This window comes from Carex rostrata, chromosome 3 (genome assembly GCF_964058835.1).
Source record: "Carex rostrata chromosome 3, lpCarRost1.2, whole genome shotgun sequence".
Lineage (NCBI taxonomy): Eukaryota > Viridiplantae > Streptophyta > Magnoliopsida > Poales > Cyperaceae > Carex > Carex rostrata.
Genome location: NC_135920.1, coordinates 14918677 through 14936504, shown reverse-complemented (window position 1 = coordinate 14936504; position 17828 = coordinate 14918677). Strand labels below are relative to the sequence as shown.

At 33.5% G+C, this 17828-nt stretch overlaps 4 protein-coding genes across 5 annotated transcripts; 2 read left to right on the top strand and 2 right to left on the bottom strand.

Annotated features, from left to right (window-relative positions):
- Positions 1-1552: 1552 nt before the first annotated feature.
- Positions 1553-4462, bottom strand: LOC144551718 (peroxidase 57-like). The gene is made up of 4 exons (XM_078299796.1): positions 3090-4462; positions 2763-2942; positions 2460-2619; positions 1553-2341 (listed from the first exon to the last, which is right to left on the bottom strand). The coding sequence occupies exons 1-4, from the start codon at positions 3300-3302 to the stop codon at positions 1926-1928; spliced, it is 969 nt and encodes a 322-aa protein (XP_078155922.1). The 5' UTR covers positions 3303-4462; the 3' UTR covers positions 1553-1925.
- A 1754-nt stretch (positions 4463-6216) lies between these two features.
- On the top strand, positions 6217-7646 carry LOC144551880 (peroxidase 60-like). The gene is made up of 4 exons (XM_078299978.1): positions 6217-6429; positions 6583-6762; positions 6905-7064; positions 7183-7646. The coding sequence occupies exons 1-4, from the start codon at positions 6217-6219 to the stop codon at positions 7596-7598; spliced, it is 969 nt and encodes a 322-aa protein (XP_078156104.1). The 3' UTR covers positions 7599-7646.
- A 3927-nt stretch (positions 7647-11573) lies between these two features.
- Positions 11574-13094, top strand: LOC144551995 (peroxidase 57-like). Its single transcript, XM_078300105.1, has 4 exons — positions 11574-11849; positions 11944-12123; positions 12262-12421; positions 12532-13094. Exons 1-4 carry the CDS (start codon positions 11625-11627, stop codon positions 12939-12941), a joined length of 975 nt encoding a protein of 324 aa, XP_078156231.1. The 5' UTR covers positions 11574-11624; the 3' UTR covers positions 12942-13094.
- A 664-nt stretch (positions 13095-13758) lies between these two features.
- On the bottom strand, positions 13759-16685 carry LOC144551720 (10 kDa chaperonin 1, chloroplastic-like). 2 transcript variants are annotated; one of them, XM_078299798.1, is made up of 6 exons: positions 16447-16683; positions 16227-16277; positions 15279-15344; positions 15146-15193; positions 14977-15006; positions 13759-13986 (listed from the first exon to the last, which is right to left on the bottom strand). In XM_078299798.1, the coding sequence occupies exons 1-6, from the start codon at positions 16567-16569 to the stop codon at positions 13918-13920; spliced, it is 387 nt and encodes a 128-aa protein (XP_078155924.1). In that variant the 5' UTR covers positions 16570-16683; the 3' UTR covers positions 13759-13917. The 2 variants fall into 2 exon arrangements, with proteins under 2 accessions (XP_078155924.1, XP_078155923.1); XM_078299797.1 differs by lacking the exon at positions 13759-13986 and adding an exon at positions 14182-14222 and having other exon boundaries at positions 14928-15006; positions 16447-16685.
- Between the last annotated feature and the right edge of the window lie 1143 nt (positions 16686-17828).

Here is a 17828-nt window from a genome sequence, read left to right as displayed (position 1 = left end):
ATATATAAATGAATACTTGATGTTTTAGATATGAATACTTCAATGTGTATAAATGAATACTTAATACCTTAGGTATGAATACATGCGTGACAAGACATTAATACTTGTGCAACGGACAACTCGAAAGTATGTCATCATGGATCTCATTTGAAAGATAAAATTGTGTAGAAAACGTCCGTGGTTTTATATTTGCAAAAATTTTCACATATCGTCAGAAATATTGGTTAGATTGAATGGAGAAAAAAAAAACTCACCTCTAAAAATGTGTAAAAGATGAATGAGTGATTTGTCCAGTTTTCATATTTGCACTTACACGACGAGGATTAATACTTTCTTGATAAGAGATGAATACTTGTGCAACATACAACTCGAAAGTATGTCATCATGGATCTCATTTGAAAGATAAAATTGTGTAGAAAACGTTCGTGGTTTTAGATTTGCAAAATTCCTCACAGATCGTCAGAAATATTGGTTAGATTGAACGGAGAAAAAAAATCACCTCTAAAAACGTGTAAAAGATGGATGAGTGATGTATCCAGTTTTTATATTTGCACTTGCACGACGATGATGAATATTTTCTCAATAAAGATGAATACTTGTACAACGGACAACTCGAAAGTATATCATCATGGATCTCATTTTAAAGATAAAATTATGTCAAAAACATTCGTGGTTTTAGATTTGTAAAATTCCTCGCTGATTGTCAGAAATATTGATTAGATTGAACGAACAAAAAAAAATCTCACCTCTAAAAACATGTTAGTTTTTTTTTAAAATATTTGATATATTAGGTATGAATACTTGATGTGTTATAGATGAATACTTGCGTGCGCCAGTTGTAAAATCTTTCAAATATTATGTGGTTCTCAAATAGTAAGTGGCCCCCCTAGGTAGTTAGTAGTTATTGAAGTAGTTAATGACTGGGGGATGAAATGGGGGATTATTAGAGGGGGATAGCTAGGTGCTCCTTTTTTTTCGTTAGCTTATTGGGTATGAATATGGGTAAGAAACTTTTTTCGTTAGCTAAACGAGTAAGGGTATGGATAAATTCTATTTTATATCTGTTACCCTATAAGGTAATTATAAAAAATATAATAATATAATAATATTTGAGCAATCATTAGTTAGTACTTTTTTTATTTAGTTTATTGTTTTTGTTGTAAGAAAAATATTAAATATACTATTTTTATTTGTATGTCTTGTCCTTTAATTAAATAATTAAATTTTTTAAAAGATATATTTTTGTTTTTGAATTCTCTTGCTTCATAAAAAATACAATTTAGTTGAAATTGATTGCACATTTATTTATTTATTTTATTAGTAATATCATTGCATATGTGCGAAATAAATGAGTTTTGATGTTTTATTTGTAAAATATAATAAAAGTAATTATTATAGTAGTATTATTTGTTATTCACCCGCTACTGTTTTGTTATCCAATAATTTTAATGGATAAGAATAGAGTAGGATAAAATGAAATCTTAATGGATAAGGGTAAGATATGAACAAGGTTATTCTTAGTGAGTAGAATACAAAAATGTTTCCACCCTATGCGTGAACTGTTATATATCCCCAATTTAATTCGCGTCTCGTCAATGATTAGAGAACAAAGCAGGTGAAGTTTAATTTTGTGGACCCGAGTCAATATTCAATTGAAATGTTCATAAATTTGACTACAATAGTCAATTCAAATTTTCACAAGTTTATTACCAACTCAATATTTTCTGAAAGATCCCATACAGTACATGCATGATTACTCAATCAAAGGTATAATCCCGGAATAAAATTTCATGGAAATTAAAAATTACATCAAAAAATGAAAGAACACCGCACATATAAAGAGTGCCTAATCAAAACATAATCGAACAACAAAAAAAAAGGTCTTTAAAAGATGAGGAAGATATAAATTGATGATGGAGACTTAATTAGTTGGTTTTGTAGCATACTTTTCTGATTTGACCCTGGTTTCCGGTATACACACCAAGCAATCCCATCTTTACCAACGCCTTGCCGAAGAGGTCCAAGAAGTAATCATTATTTCCAGCCAAGGTCTTGACAAATGAAGAGGTACTTGAATCGAACGCCAATGCATTATCGATCGGGAGAACACCCTTGCCTTCGAGCAGCTTCTGGTAAAACAAGTTGTCAACTGTGCGTACACTGTCAGGACCGTCTAAGAACACAACATTGGTGTCGGTCGAGGGGTCATTTTTGCAGATAAAGCTGCTGATGAAAAAAACATAGAAGGCATTCAAGCTTGGGTCGGGCTTATTAGTGCCCTTGTAGTTGTACAGTCTGTCCTTGATGACATTGCAGTGCGTCACTCCAACTGTGTGCCCACCTAAAAATAACAAATGAAGATGTCAACTATGTGATTAGTGAGTTTCTTTACCCTTTAATATATATTCTTTAACATTTTTTGTTTTCAAATTTGTTTTTGAAATGTAACGATCAGTTACCTAGCAAAACAACTGTTTCAAAGGGGCTGAAGCCCTGGTCTCCATAATATTTAAGTGCTTTAGAAACAGGGATATCTGGTGCTGGTAGATCAACATAAGATGCAAGTCCAACCATGCCATCCTTTCTTCCCATTGGTACCTCAAAGTACTTTCCTTTAGCCTTATATTTATTGATAAAAATGAGAAATGAGAAGAAAAAAAAAAACATTAGGCAACATAATATACAGTAGTTGTTAGAAGATATCCCCAGTAATGTTAATTGGTATAAAGTAGATGCACCAAAACTTTTAAAGTTTAACATACCGCGACAACTGCATCTCGAGTAGCAGCTGCAATGATGTCAGAACAAGAGACTACACCTGGGCATGCCTGCTCTAATGCTGCCTTGATGGTATCAACCAGGTCATAACCTTTAACAGTGAAGTTCGGGACGGCAGTTTGCTCACTGTTCGGGCCCCGCAACAGTAGTGATGCATCACATTTCTGTATTTGGGTTATCGATATTTCTTAGACAGATATTTGGTCAAAAATATATCCAAAATAAGATTTTGAAGGATGACTTGGTAAAAGCTGTGAAAATATTGTATAAACTAAACTTTGTATGTAAAAACAAGGCAGTTGATATTTAACCTTATCTCCCAAGCAATCATGAAACTGAAGGCGTAGGAGGAATGCAACGATATCTGGGTCGTATGCAAAGCGTGCATTGACGATACCCTTAATAATAGACTCGACATCCTTCGTCCCACATTTGCCTTTGTAATAGCCTACTTTCACCTGGCCATAGCAGGAACTGATGAGACAGAGCACAAGCAGAGTAATAATGGTTGCCCGGCTCACCATAGTTAACTTGGCTTGTTTAAACTTCGTTAACTATGGTAGAGGAGGAGCGCCTTGAGGTGATGGAAGAGAAGAGTTTACATGCGCTATTTATAGAGCTAGCACGGACCTTGATCTTTGTAGAAAGAAAGCATTGATTTATTTTAATCCAACATCTCTGTTTACTTTTGTTCCACTAACTCATATTTTAAATCTGACCCAAATGGTCAGAAGGAATATATACAACAACATATATAAATCTTAATCTCAGTGTCAAGGTTTGAAAAGAACATTAATATCCTTTCAAGTGTTGTTTGATATTTGCAAGATGACAAGTATTGTATTGGGAATGGGCAAACACTACAGAAGAACCAGCTAATAATTAATTAATTTGCTTTTATTTAATCATAGGTCCCGTAAATTGCCAAGATATTGTAATTGTGATGGCCAATTTATGTACTTCATGTTTAAATTGATTCACATTTCTTGAATTGTAGTCTTATTTTTAACTGAAAATTGTTTTCTCCAGCATTTTGTTATCTACAGTTTACAAATATGTGGAAAATTAAATATCTCATGACCTTCATAAATAGTTTCTGCAAATATCACAATATTAGAAAGAATAGAATCGAAAAAAGAGACCATCTTCAATGGTTTTTTTTTTCTTTCTTTTTGCAGAAAGGTTTCTTTCATAAGTTTCTGGAAAATATATAAATAAAAGAGATCATATCTCATATCATACCTTAATAATGACACATAATATCATTTTATGCATGATATCATCCGATCTGTTTTTCTAATTTAAAATACTAGGTGCTATCCCAGTAATGGGGCATGGCTTACAATAAGAAATATCATTCGGTATAAAGTACTAAGATTGAACATTCATCTTCAATTAAGTATATATTGAGGTTTAAAAAAAATTAAGTATATATTTGTATAAATAGAAAAAAGGGACAATGAAGTCGTCGTCAAATGATATTAATCTGAAAAATTGAAGTACTACTCGGACATTAATTACAAAGTTAATAGCGCATAGAGAAACTTGTAGACATATTTGGCCTTTTAGATTGGTTCTAAAAAAACTATACCAAATTCAAGCAATTTAGATAATCCTATTAGTGACCATATATTAAATATATATGAACGATTGCGAATATCAAGTTGTCTAATAAACGGCAAAAAAAATTAAAAAAATTTCATTAATTTTCATTAAATTTTATGTGCATGCATGATACACAAATAGTTCCAGTCACATTGCAAATTGATGTTAAATGTAATTAGTTGTTATATTTTGAAACTGTTTAGATTGTGATCAAACTATTCCAGTATGGCAGTATCAACGTATTGTCACCCAAATGATTAAACACCAGTTAAGATAGATTTATGATGTTCAACTGCCTATCACAAGAAATTGAACACGAAAATTTAATCAAAATAGACAAAAGAAATTAAGATACAAAATAATATAAAGTGTATTCTCTTGTACATCGATATCTTTTAAATGTCATGCAGTATGCGGATTTGAATATGCCGATGCATTAATACTCCATGTGTCCATCCATGGAGACACATAGTATTCCCATGTGGCTTAAAAAAATAATTGAGTTGAGAGAGATTTGAACCCTTAACCTATAAAAATATGGTAAAGAACACGAACTACTAAGCTAGACAATAACCATTGTGATATAAATTAGTTTTATTTTATCTATATTCCTTTAAATATGTTTAAAACCGCATATGTACTCTTCTGCATATATACAAATCCGCATATATAGCCACATGCTGCATATGTACAGTGAACTTCCGCATGCACTAACAAAACAACATTTAAAAATATTGTATTTCACACAGGATCTTTAATTGTGTATGGGTACATGGAGATTATGGCAATAATTTGGACTTTAGTATTTAGTAGATTCATTAATTTTACAGTTTGAAATTTTTTGGTTTCGTCCATTTGATTTTTCAACTTGAGTGAGTCTATGGTACTATGCATAGCACGGATGGATCCGTACTACGGATCAATATCTTTGTTTTCAAAATCTTAACGGTCGATCCAAACCGTTCAATATGATTTCCATATAAATATGTACTTGCAGACCAAATTTTACATTTTTTTAGAATTTTTTTACTATTTTTTAAGATAGGTAGAAAATTACTTGATCTGAACATTTTGGACCATCCAAAAACAGTCATTTTCTACCTATATAAAAAATAGTAAAAAAAATTCTAAAAAATGTAAAATTTGGTGTGCAAGTATATATTCATATGAAAATCATGTTGAATAGTTCGGATCGACCGTTAGAATTTTGAAAACGAAGATATAGATTTGTAGTACGGACCCATCCGTGCTATGCATAGTACCGTAGACTCACTGTTTCAACTTTATGTGCCATCTTGTTGGTGAATATATAAAATTTGTATGTGTATCTTCTACCTTTCCGATGGAGTTGCAATTGTTGTCAACTGCTGTTTAGTAGCCCAAATTTCTTGTTTTTGATCTAATTTAAGGTATATTTTAAAACAACAACAGCGCACATATCTTGCTAATTGAAGATGTATCTTATAATTATCTTAATATAATGACCCAGTAAAATTACGGAAAACAATGCTATTGCTAGCTGCTAGACGACCAACAATTTTGGATATTCCAAAGGCCGGAGTTCAACGCATGCTGGAGATGCGGAAATGTGAATTGAACACAAGACGTGATGTCCATGAAATTTGCAACGTGATCACCTTGACATTCCCATGGAAATAGTCATTAATATTTATATATATGAACATAAAAGGAATTAAGAAAAATAATAATGAAAGGATTGAATAAGACAATCAATTGTGCCTATAAAATGGGAAAGCAATTGTGCCTCTTCCATCACCTCAAGGCGCTCCTCTTCTACCATAGTTAACAAAGTTTAAACAAGCCAAGTTAACTATGGTGAGCCGGGCAACCATTATTACTCTGCTTGTGCTTGGTCTCATCACTTCCTGCTATGGCCAGGTGAAAATAGGCTATTACAAAGGCAAATGCGGGACGAAGGATGTCGAGTCTATTATCAAGGGTATCGTCAATGCGCGCTTTGCATACGACCCAGATATTGTTGCATTCCTCCTACGCCTCCAGTTTCATGATTGCTTGGGAGATAAGGTTAAAATTAAATATCAACTTCCTTGTTTTTACATACGAAGTTTAGTTTATAGTTATACAATATTTTATTTTCACAGCTTTTACCAAGTCATTCTTCAAAATCTTATTTTGGAGCAAATATCTGTCTAAGAAATATCAATAAACCAAATACAGAAATGTGATGCGTCACTACTGTTGCGGGGCCCGAACAGTGAGCAAACTGCTGTCCCGAACTTCACTGTTAAAGGTTATGACCTGGTAGATACCATCAAGGCAGCATTAGAGCAGGAATGCCCAGGTGTGGTCTCTTGTTCTGACATCATTGCAGCTGCTACTCGAGATGCAGTTGTCGCGGTATGTTAAACTTTAAAAGTTTTGGTGCATCTACTTTATACCAATTAACATTACTGGGGATATCTTCTAACAACTACTATATATTATGTTGCCTAATGTTTTTTTTTTCTTCTCATTTCTCATTTTTATCAATAAATATAAGGCTAAAGGAAAGTACTTTGAGGTACCAATGGGAAGAAAGGATGGCATGGTTGGACTTGCATCTTATGTTGATCTACCAGCACCAGATATCCCTGTTTCTAAAGCACTTAAATATTATGGAGACCAGGGCTTCAGCCCCTTTGAAACAGTTGTTTTGCTAGGTAACTGATCGTTACATTTCAAAAACAAATTTGAAAACAAAAAATGTTAAAGAATATATATTAAAGGGTAAAGAAACTCACTAATCACATAGTTGACATCTTCATTTGTTATTTTTAGGTGGGCACACAGTTGGAGTGACGCACTGCAATGTCATCAAGGACAGACTGTTCAACTACAAGGGCACTAATAAGCCCGACCCAAGCTTGAATGCCTTCTATGTTTTTTTCATCAGCAGCTTTATCTGCAAAAATGACCCCTCGACCGACACCAATGTTGTGTTCTTAGACGGTCCTGACAGTGTACGCACAGTTGACAACTTGTTTTACCAGAAGCTGCTCGAAGGCAAGGGTGTTCTCCCGATCGATAATGCATTGGCGTTCGATTCAAGTACCTCTTCATTTGTTAAGACCTTGGCTGGCAATAATGATTACTTCTTGGACCTCTTCGGCAAGGCATTGGTAAAGATGGGCTTGCTCGGTGTGTATACCGGAAACCAGGGTCAAATCAGAAAAGTATGCTACAAAACCAACTAATTAAGTCTCCATCATCAATTTATCTCTTCCTCATCTTTTAAAGACCTTTTTTTTTGTTGTTCGATCATGTTTATGCAATTTTTGTATGTGCGGTGTTCTTTCATTATTTTTTATGTAACTTATGATGTCTTTGAGTGAGTAATCTTGCTTGTATTGGATGGGATACTTCGGAAATATTGAGTTGTTATCAAATTTATAAAAATTTCAATTGAGTATTGTTGTCAAATTTACGAAAATTTCAATTGAATATTGAGTCGGGTCCCCATAATTAAACTTCACCTGTAAGTTCTTTATGTTGCGGATATGTACGGGCCCAAATTTTCTTCGCTAAGCCCGTTTATCTTCTACCGGCCCGTTGTTATTTTCGTATTAAATTGGCACTAAGATTTTTTTAAAACAATTCAAACTTTTTTCTTACTTTTTATAGCATTAGAAAATATTAATTCTCTCGAATAAATGTAAATCATTATATTGTACAGACTATTCAGGATGATCTCATGATTGGTATAATTTATTCAGCAATTTTATACCTTGACCCTTGTAAAAAAAATTATCACCAAAAATCTCAATAGAGTATAATTCTAATTTTTAAGATCAATAAACATTCATTTCAAATTTTAGATCTAACTAAATTAATTTCAAAATGTTTGTCCTGTCTTTATGAGAAAATAACTAAATTGTTATTGGTCTCCATGTCAATGCTAATAATATTATGATATTTGTTTTAGAGTTAGGCTAAGATGCTTTACAAAAGCATGGACTGCCTCTTCGCACCTTTAAGCTGCTCAACATTATTTTCATATTATATTATACTTGAAGACCAAATTTTACAAAAAAAATAATAATATTTTTTACTAATTTTTTAGAATTTAAAAAAAAAAAAATTTATGGAGTCAGAATTTTCTAAATAATAGTGATTTTCAAAATTTCTGAAAAAATAAATTAAATATTTTCAAAAAAATGTAAAATATGGTCTTCAAGACATTGTAATATGAAGATTATGTTGAGTGGTTCCGATTAAGTATTTAAATTTTTAAAACGAAAATAAAGACGTAAAGTACAAGAGAGGACCTATATTTTACAAGAGAGGCGTAAAGCTCACCTTTTTGTTTTAGAGGAAATAAATATATATAAGAATATTAATTTCCCTACATTTTTTTTTCATTTCTAAGACGAACTCAGGAAAACTGTCATATTTTATGTATGATAGCATAAGAGATATTTTACATGGAAATAATATAACAGGAAACTTTAGAAGTGGAAAAGACGGAAAAAATAAAAATAAAAACGAAGAAAAATGTCTGTCAAAAGGAAAATATCTTTTCCACCTTTTGTTGAATCCATATCACTTGGGTATCTTATTTTTTGAGTTTAAATTCAGTCCGTTTGTTATAACTAGCACGAATCTTAAAAAACTCCATACCTTACAGTTTTGGATCGAATGAGCTCAGATTTTGATCAAACGATTCGAATTGAAACTGAAACAGTGCATTACCTCATAAGATCCGGACTCCATTATCCCTTGATCCAAGCACATCATGTGCCAAGTTGAATGCAATTAAGATAGCACTACGTGCAATTGATGGGCTCTTAAGACTAATAATTTCATTAATTTAATAATTTCACTAAGTGTCACTATTCCATTCAAAAGACCCTCAAAATATATAACTGTTCGAGCCAAAGTCTCCATAAAATAATTACTCCGGATTCTCTATGGCAACAAAATGCAATTACTTGAGTGTAATAATTTGCTCAAGTCAAAATGACATTTAGAAACAATTTTTCAAGAAAATAAAATTAGGTGGAAGAAATTTTCAAAATAAGGCATAATTGTGTAATTTGTTTTTATACAATCATATTTTTTGTATTTTTATTATGAAAACACAAGACAAAAAAGTATATTTTGAAGAAGAAGAAGAAAAAATGATGGAGAACAGAGAAATACCTCCCCTAAACCCTACTGGCTCTGCTCCTGATTATACCGTTGGGTCAAACGTGGTTACAGATTTTACTATATGCATTAAAAAATGAAGTTGTGACGGCGAGTGGAAACTAGAAACACACAAATTTGAATTTGTGAAGGATCTGCTGACCAGTCTGTGGCAAAGGCAATGCAGCCCATCCGTGTGAAAAATAACATGTTTGGAGATCCCTTTTGACCTCCCACCTTTAAGAAGAAAATAAATAACATAGTAAAGATATAAAATATATGAAATTTATGGCATGTCAATAACAGATAATTTCAAATTGGCAATAGTTAACTTCATATACATTGAGTGAATCAAAAAATTATACAAGTATGTATTAAACACCATTCATAAATTTTGAAACGATACTTAATTTGTATGAAATGAAATAAAGTCAGCAATCTGTCTACATCAAATTGTAACAAAAAAAATGTTGTCAGGTAATTGAGGGTTTAAATTGTACAGCTTTAGAAATAGATGGGTGTCATGTTTTGGTCAAAAGGCAAACTTAAATGGCCAATGAAAAATTTCTTTCATGTTCAGAAATCTAATTCATATTCTATGGTCTAAGCAAGAGTAAAGATGCCGAAGTTATAGCCATGTGTAATCCGCTTAGCCATTGCATGCACCAGCACCACAATTCCGAGGTGTATATATAGAAATTGGATTTCGGTTGACTATTTTCACGTTGTCAGGGAAGGCTAGCAATTATTACCAATATATATCCACTGCAAGTTATCATTTCTTCAATAATTTAGGTTTATTAGACTAATTCTCGTAATTTGTACTCTGTCAGTTAAATATTGTTCCTACTTATTTTAGTAATTTTAGCTAACTGGCTGCCTGATATGTATCTTGTTCCTATTCAAAGTGTACCAGCACGGCAGCACTACCGCTGAAGCCACAGCCTGATATGTATCTTGATAGAAAAATAAGCCCCCATTGAGTGTTGCTGTAATTTTGGTTTTTCATCATTGTAGCTGAGCTGAGCTCAAATGTAGTTCAAAAAGTTTTGTAGAGTTTTTTTATTCTGTATGCTTGGTCTTGTGATATAGTGCATATAAGGGCTTGAGTTTTAATAACAGGTAGGAGACTCTTGATGTAAATGTGTGGGGTTGAGACTAGACATGTTAGCTTCTGGGTCTTGTACCAGTTTCTGGTATGGTTGCAGCTATTAGCTGACAAGTCTGTCTCTGAAGCATGAGTTGAGTAGCTAAGATTTCCTACACTGTTTGGGTTTTTTAGTGGAAGAGTAGAGGAAGAATAGGTCTTAACTCTTTGTAATTATGGTTTCTGGTAATGCAATGGGCTTAAATTAATGCCCGATAGAATTTTTTCTTTGGAAATCATTCTACTAGCAAGTGTTTGTTTCCTTATGTATACGCTAATTGACAGCAACTTGAATCCAAAGTATGCATCCCAAAATTTGAATAACAATAATAGACATCATTACAAGTGGTAATTAAATCCGGCGGAATCACTTCAATTTCAAAAATCTCCTTCATATTATATTGATTTTCAATTTCAGTCATAAAATTATTGAGGAATAATCTAGTTGACATCAACTGGCCAAACCTCTTGGTTCTGTTACTGATCGAAACATTTTCCAATAGAACATCTTATCATCTTTGTAGTAGTGAAAATGTATACAACAAATAAACAACCAGTTCTAAATTGTAATTTGTTTTTTCTACCAGGAAATTTATTCATTTAAGAAAAAAGCTTCAAAGAAAAATGAAAGGAAAAAAAAAAGGAGAAAGCGCTTTAAAAAAATGATTAAATGTTTTGCTATAATTTTGCCAATTTATAAATGATGGGTCTTTTGCATCTCATCACGAATTAACAATGCAAAATCATAATTGACCAGCAGGCAGCAGCCCCGAGACCACAAAATGCTTATAATAGATTACTGATACTTAATTAATAGTTAGTTTTAGGGTTTAACAAAAACCATCCATGCTCTTTATATAAATACAATCCTCTGTCTGTCAGTCAGAGACTTCCCTGCTCTCTCTTCCTCTCTCTTTCTTAAAACAACAGAACGAAAAGGAGAGAGAAGATGGAGTACCCAAATGCTCTTAGGACAACACTATTAGCACTCTTATTAATACTTGATCTCGCTACTGTCTGTCACGGCATGCTGCGGTACGGCTTCTACAATGGTAAATGTGGGCAGCACAATGTTGAAGCAGTCATACAAAGTATCGTTAAAAATAGCTTCACGGCAGATCCAAAGATTGTTGCGGGTCTCCTCCGGTTGCAATTTCACGATTGCGCCGTCAATGTGAGCATTTTCTTCTTTTGCTAACAACAAACGGTAACGTAATTTGAACTGTTATGTTATGTTTTGTAATAATTTATTATTTATGTGATGACAGGGGTGTGATGCATCGATACTCTTAGATGGGCCATATAGTGAGAAAACTGCGAGTCCGAATTTGAGCGTGTTTGGGTATGACCTGATTGACCAAATTAAGGTGGTACTGGAATCAGTGTGCCCCAGTGTAGTCTCCTGTGCTGATATCATTATTGCTGCAACCAGAGATGCTTCTGTCATGGTAATCAAGATCTCAAATTAACATGTTAATATCTAGTTTTTTTTTTTTTTTTTTCTTGTAATTTACTTTTCCTCTTCACATCCATTTGCATTTTTGTTTATCAATTTGTTTGTCTGCCTGAATGTGTGAATGTATCAGGCTGGGGCAGCTCCATTTCAGATACAGATGGGCAGAAGGGATGGCATGGTCTCACTTGCTTCACTTGTAAATCTACCATCAGCAAACATACCGGTTCCAACTGCAATTCAATTCTTTCAGTCTAAAGGGCTCAATCCATTTGACATGGTTCTTCTATTAGGTAGCACCAATTCTATTGCTATTGAAAAATGATGTCATCTTCTTATCAATACATGTCGAAATTCTCCTTGTTCTCTAACTAATCATCCAAGAACTGCACTTCCCTTTCAGGAGCTCACACTGTCGGAATATGTCACTGCTCAACAATCAACAACCGTTTGTATAATTACATGGGCACGAACAAACCTGACCCCACCATGAACCCATCATACATGACCGTTCTCCAAAACAATTACTGCCCAATAGGCCAGTCAAACAACAACTATGTATTCCTCGACGACCCGTCGAGTGCTACATCAATTGACAACAGCTTCTACAAGCAAATCTTGAACAACAAAGGTATTTTGCCAATTGATCAGGCGCTGGCACTTGATGGGTCCACCAGATGGATGGTCAATCTTTTGGCGAACTCGACTGACTTCCCCAGTTTGTTCACGCAGGCCTTGGTCAAGCTTGGTAGAGTTGAGGTGCTCACTGGTAACAGAGGCCAGATTAGAAGAAATTGTAGAAGTATTAATTGAGTCCGCATTTTGTTTCTTCTTTTTCCTCTGTATTCATTCTACTAATTATTCTTTTTTCTTAGTTTCTAGTTGTCTTTCTTTTCTTTTTTTTGTGGATGTAGCTGTACCAGTTGTATACTGAATAGACTGAGTTAATTGTGTTGTCAATCCCAATACTGTTGCTTCTTTTTCGGAGCTTAAATTAGCTCCTGTAACATAACAGCTGTAAGAGTTGAAACCGCCTCGATTTCAGTAGCTCTGATTTCTAGGGTCGTCTCTTTGTGACCCATTAAAATATGAGCAGTTCATCGGATTTTAGCTAACAAATCGAGAGATATTTGCGTCTTCAACCAAGAATCTATAATAGTTTAGAGTTTAGACCTAGTTTTGAGCAATTAAACGAGCTTAAAGAAAGTCAAGTTGATTATTAGATCCCTAACCCATATTAACTTCAATGATTATAATAAAGCTGGCTGGCCTCCTTTTTACTTGATAATTATGCAGTATATAAAATTATCTGCATAATAGCTATACATACTCTCGTGTTCATCCTTTCCTGTGCTAATGGAATCTGCAACTGCTGAGAAAGGCATTAATACTGTCACACAATTATCACACTGTAACAAAATACATGGGTTTTAGTTGCATTCGTCCAGACAATCTATTATAGATCTTTTGACTATTTCTCAAGTTTCTGACAGTTATAATCTTACAATCTGCAAGAGAGAATCAATCATGGGAGTTGATCTTTTGACAAAATACATGTGTTTCTCTTTTCTGAGTAAACAGATAAAGAGTTGATATGCAAAATCATACAATCTGCAAGTACCTTCCCAGCAAACAAATCAACTATTTTTAATCACCATAATATTTTTTATGAGAGAGACAATCATGGGAGTTGAATCTCCAGCGACGAAAGATAATTCTCAAATTCCAGTTCAAAAAGAAAAACTGACACAGGAAAATAACAATTTACTACAAAATTGAGGCCCCTAATCTATTCCACAACAGCTAGCAGATCATCCGACTTAACAAAGACATGCTTCTCCTCCGTTCCCAGATCAACCTGCACCAACAAAATATATTATTTTATTTGAAACTTCACATAAAAACAAAGTAAGAGCATGCCATGAGTACCATAATCTATATTGAACTAAATATCAAAAATCTATATTCAACCCGCACATAGATTAGGCACCAAATAAGTTCTCAATTTCTCACTCCAAAACTTCTCTTTGCAACTAAACGTCTTTTGCTGCCCTCATTTTAACTTCTTTTACCAAATTATAGCAAAATAGGGTACTTAAGAGCACATTGAGAAAATACCAGTGTTATAAAATGCGGCTCATACGGCCGCATATGCGCCCGTATATGGGTTTGCAGCCCAATACCACATAGAAATTTACCATGCGGCCCAATATGCAGATTTCAGCCCATATACATGGATTGGGATGATTTTATTAATGAATATTCGTATGCCCCGGCCCTAATGGATCTCAAGTTATAAATTGGTCCTTGTACCGAGATATATATAAGTGATTCAAACTGATTTTTATTTATAATGTGGGACTAATGTTTAGCAAGAACCGGGATTTGTCTCTACCTTTTATTTGTTGCCTTTAATAGGCTAAGTCAAGACAGTGACAGTTGTCTTCCAATACCTTTGACATCCTTTAGATGAGTAATTTGTAAACGGACTGATTTTTTTCTCTTTCATCCTAAACTTTACTATAATTATGATTTATGCTTTTATCCTTACAATGCTTTTATTCAACCAATTACAATTATTTTTTAAATAAACTTAAATAAAAAATTCAGCGTTTGCACTCGTAATTTAAATACTCCAATCCAAATTTCATCTATTTTATTTATTTTCTTAATTTTAAATTGTGTTAATTAGTATTTGTATCTTAAAATCCGCATATATACTCCCGCATAAAAATCCGTAAATGCGGCCGTATACTGCATATGAAGTATGCGGTGGCCTTCCGCATACCGCATGAAAACCGCATTTAATAACCTTGAAAAATACCAAGAAAAGATAAGGATCAAGTACCTCATGTGCATTGACATCTGAAAATAATACCTGTACAGAAGGACATGAGCAGTCAAAACATTAAACCAATAAGAAATAAAACAGGAAAAACTACAATATAGTTTCTGTGATCTTCAAGTTTGTTCTGAAAACACAATGTGAAAATGAAAGGTAAAGAAAAAAAAATTACCTTGCTCCCTGCTCCAACCTCACTAACATCAGTGCCTACTGATAAAATCTACAAAAACAAGATGCCATGTAAAAAACTAAAGACTTCATACAAAGTAAAAAGCAGACAAAGAAAGCAAACATAAATTCCATACCTCACCCATGAGGTACCTCTCGAACTTGACAGCCGATTTAGGCAATAAAACACCTCCAGCAGATTTCTACAGAATTACAGAGGGAATTACTGCCTCAATTCCAAACAAAGCTGAAACAGCGTTAAAGGTACTACTAAGGAGTAGCACTAGAATATGTTAGTAGCTGCCTTTCCCGAGTTATTTTGCCATTTCCAAGTGCTTAACCCTCAATTGATCCTTAAAATAGCCTAATTTTTTTGGCTAAAAATAACCACCAATTGGTCGATATGCATACTGTTGGGACTCAAATATTGTACCAAGGCATAGCATTAAACATATTAAAATGTCATCATCTTAAGACTGGAATTCTTAAGCAAGCAACAAATTTTTTTTCAATAAAAAACCCGATGAACCGAGTAGTAACTCTAATATTTATCAAGCAAATACTTAAATTAACATGACAAGACATTCAAAAATGACTTTATTTGACAACCATAACAACCAATCTCAAAATTTGCTGAAATTAAAAGTTAAATTACAGATGTTTCTTTATCATTATATAAATTGTGTATCAAATTTGGTGTAATTAAAGAATGGTTTAGTCACCAAACCAAATGCCAATAACCATAATTTTTTTCAAATAGGTTGATGCATAACCAATAAGTTATTAACATGGACCAATTAATACACAGCCTATGTAAATCATAAAGAACATGTCCACAGTTTCATTTTTTTTTTATTTTAGTAAGTTGTAAGTTTTCACAGTTATCACAAAATTTGCTATCAATATAACCTGTTAAATAGGAAATAGCATTTTCTTCCAACAGTCTTCCATTCATATTATATGTTCATGTACCAACAAATACAGTAAAAGAAATCAATCTCTAACAACTCATTTCCAAGTGTGCCTTTGAAGATTATTAGTTATTCAAAATGAGAAAGGAATATACTAAAGAAAAGAGAAATTACATCAGGGATTTGTTCGAGCCGAACCAGCACCCTATCACCTTGCGGCGCAACCTGATATAATCAAATAACATACATTTTACTCAAATTCGCACTTAACTGACAAAAGAAAGAAAGGAACCGTACAAATTAATTTATTTTAATAGAAATGTAAAGAAATATCAAATCCATTAAACTTCTTGAACAAAGAGAGAGAAGGGCGTAGGGAGTGAGAGAAAGAGACCTTGGAAGGTTCCCATTTAAAAGCTGACACGCGAATGGAGCTCCTGCGAAGTAGACTGGCGCTTGGCCGAAAGGAGGGACGGAGAAGAGTAGGGTTAGCTGCAACGGCGAAGGATTGCGCCATGTGTGTGTCACTCTGCGTGCTTGTGTGTTGTGTTTGCGAGGTTTTAGACGAGAGCTTATCGCAATAGCGCACCTTACAGTAGAAGACTCGAGAACGGATTACGATTTATGATTCGTAGTATGGGGTTTTCTAGATAGTTCGATAGGGATGACAGAGAAGCAATGCTTAATGCTTCCCAGTTCCCACCGGAACGAATCTGGCGACTTGGGTTTATATGGGCTTAGTTATAAATGACCGGCCCAATTAAATAAGCCTTCTTACAAAAATGATGGCCCCTCGATAAGTTGGCCTTATTTATTCAGTAAGTGGTAACGGCCCATAAAAGATAAATACAGGAGGGATGCTTGGCAATTTATGAACTTGTATCACAAGGGTTCTGTTTTATGGTTTCCAAGTTTCTAACACAACCCCTCAAGATCTTCGAACCCTTTGCTGGTAGTGTCATATTAGGTAGCTATGGTTAACAGTTGAGCAACTTCTTTGCTATTGCTAATCGGTCCTAATTAATTAATTAATTAATTAATTATCTAGTATTTGTAGTTTCGTCGATTTGTACTCTTCACACAACTTGAGCTATTATTAATTTCTACTTGAGTTTAGGGGCTATGCCAGTTGCAATTTGGCATACAAAATTAATATTATAACTGTGTTAATTTGCAGTTTCTGCATGCCCAAGTAATTTTGTCTCTTTTAATTGTCGCTAATAGTTAGATTGCTTCCCAAGCATGTGTTGACAGATCAAAAAAAAATGTTGGTCTTTTGACTTTAAAGTTTAAACAAAAGTTTTAAAGTGTTAATCAATGATTTCACCATGTAAGAACTTTTATCCAATTTGGTAACTTCCTGCCTTTTTAGCAAATAAAGTGACATCTATCCCATGCTCCTTAACAATGATCGATAGCTTATTAATATTAATTATTAATGTTATTATTATTACAATTTATATTATTATTATTTTGCTTAACGATATTTTTGTTATAGGTGTAGGTTTTCTTAAATATCCAACATTGATTGTTGATCTTCAGTGTCGTTTTTTAAGCCGATACTGATGTCCAACATTTTAAATATCGGTGTCATCGTTGTCGGACTCATATTTAACAGACCGATACTGATTGTATTATAAAAACCGCCACTAAAATTCTATATTGGTGTTCAATTATGTTCGTAGTACTTGTGTCGCAAATGAACTATTAAACAGATGTAACTGTCAAATGATTAATTTGAATTAGTAGTATTAATTAACGAACGTGACGAACTAA

Coding starts and splice junctions, on each gene's coding strand:
- LOC144551718 (XM_078299796.1), bottom strand. CDS start 3,302: ATGGTGAGCCGGGCAACCATTATTACTCTGCTTGTGCTCTGTCTCATC. Junction 2,620..2,762: donor CTCGAGATGCAGTTGTCGCG/GTATGTTAAACT, acceptor AATAAATATAAG/GCTAAAGGAAAGTACTTTGA. Junction 2,342..2,459: donor TGAAACAGTTGTTTTGCTAG/GTAACTGATCGT, acceptor TGTTATTTTTAG/GTGGGCACACAGTTGGAGTG.
- LOC144551880 (XM_078299978.1), top strand. CDS start 6,217: ATGGTGAGCCGGGCAACCATTATTACTCTGCTTGTGCTTGGTCTCATC. Junction 6,763..6,904: donor CTCGAGATGCAGTTGTCGCG/GTATGTTAAACT, acceptor AATAAATATAAG/GCTAAAGGAAAGTACTTTGA. Junction 7,065..7,182: donor TGAAACAGTTGTTTTGCTAG/GTAACTGATCGT, acceptor TGTTATTTTTAG/GTGGGCACACAGTTGGAGTG.
- LOC144551995 (XM_078300105.1), top strand. CDS start 11,625: ATGGAGTACCCAAATGCTCTTAGGACAACACTATTAGCACTCTTATTA. Junction 11,850..11,943: donor TTCACGATTGCGCCGTCAAT/GTGAGCATTTTC, acceptor ATGTGATGACAG/GGGTGTGATGCATCGATACT. Junction 12,124..12,261: donor CCAGAGATGCTTCTGTCATG/GTAATCAAGATC, acceptor TGAATGTATCAG/GCTGGGGCAGCTCCATTTCA.
- LOC144551720 (XM_078299797.1), bottom strand. CDS start 16,569: ATGGCGCAATCCTTCGCCGTTGCAGCTAACCCTACTCTTCTCCGTCCC. Junction 16,278..16,446: donor TTAAATGGGAACCTTCCAAG/GTCTCTTTCTCT, acceptor TGATTATATCAG/GTTGCGCCGCAAGGTGATAG. Junction 15,345..16,226: donor GGCTCGAACAAATCCCTGAT/GTAATTTCTCTT, acceptor GTAATTCTGTAG/AAATCTGCTGGAGGTGTTTT.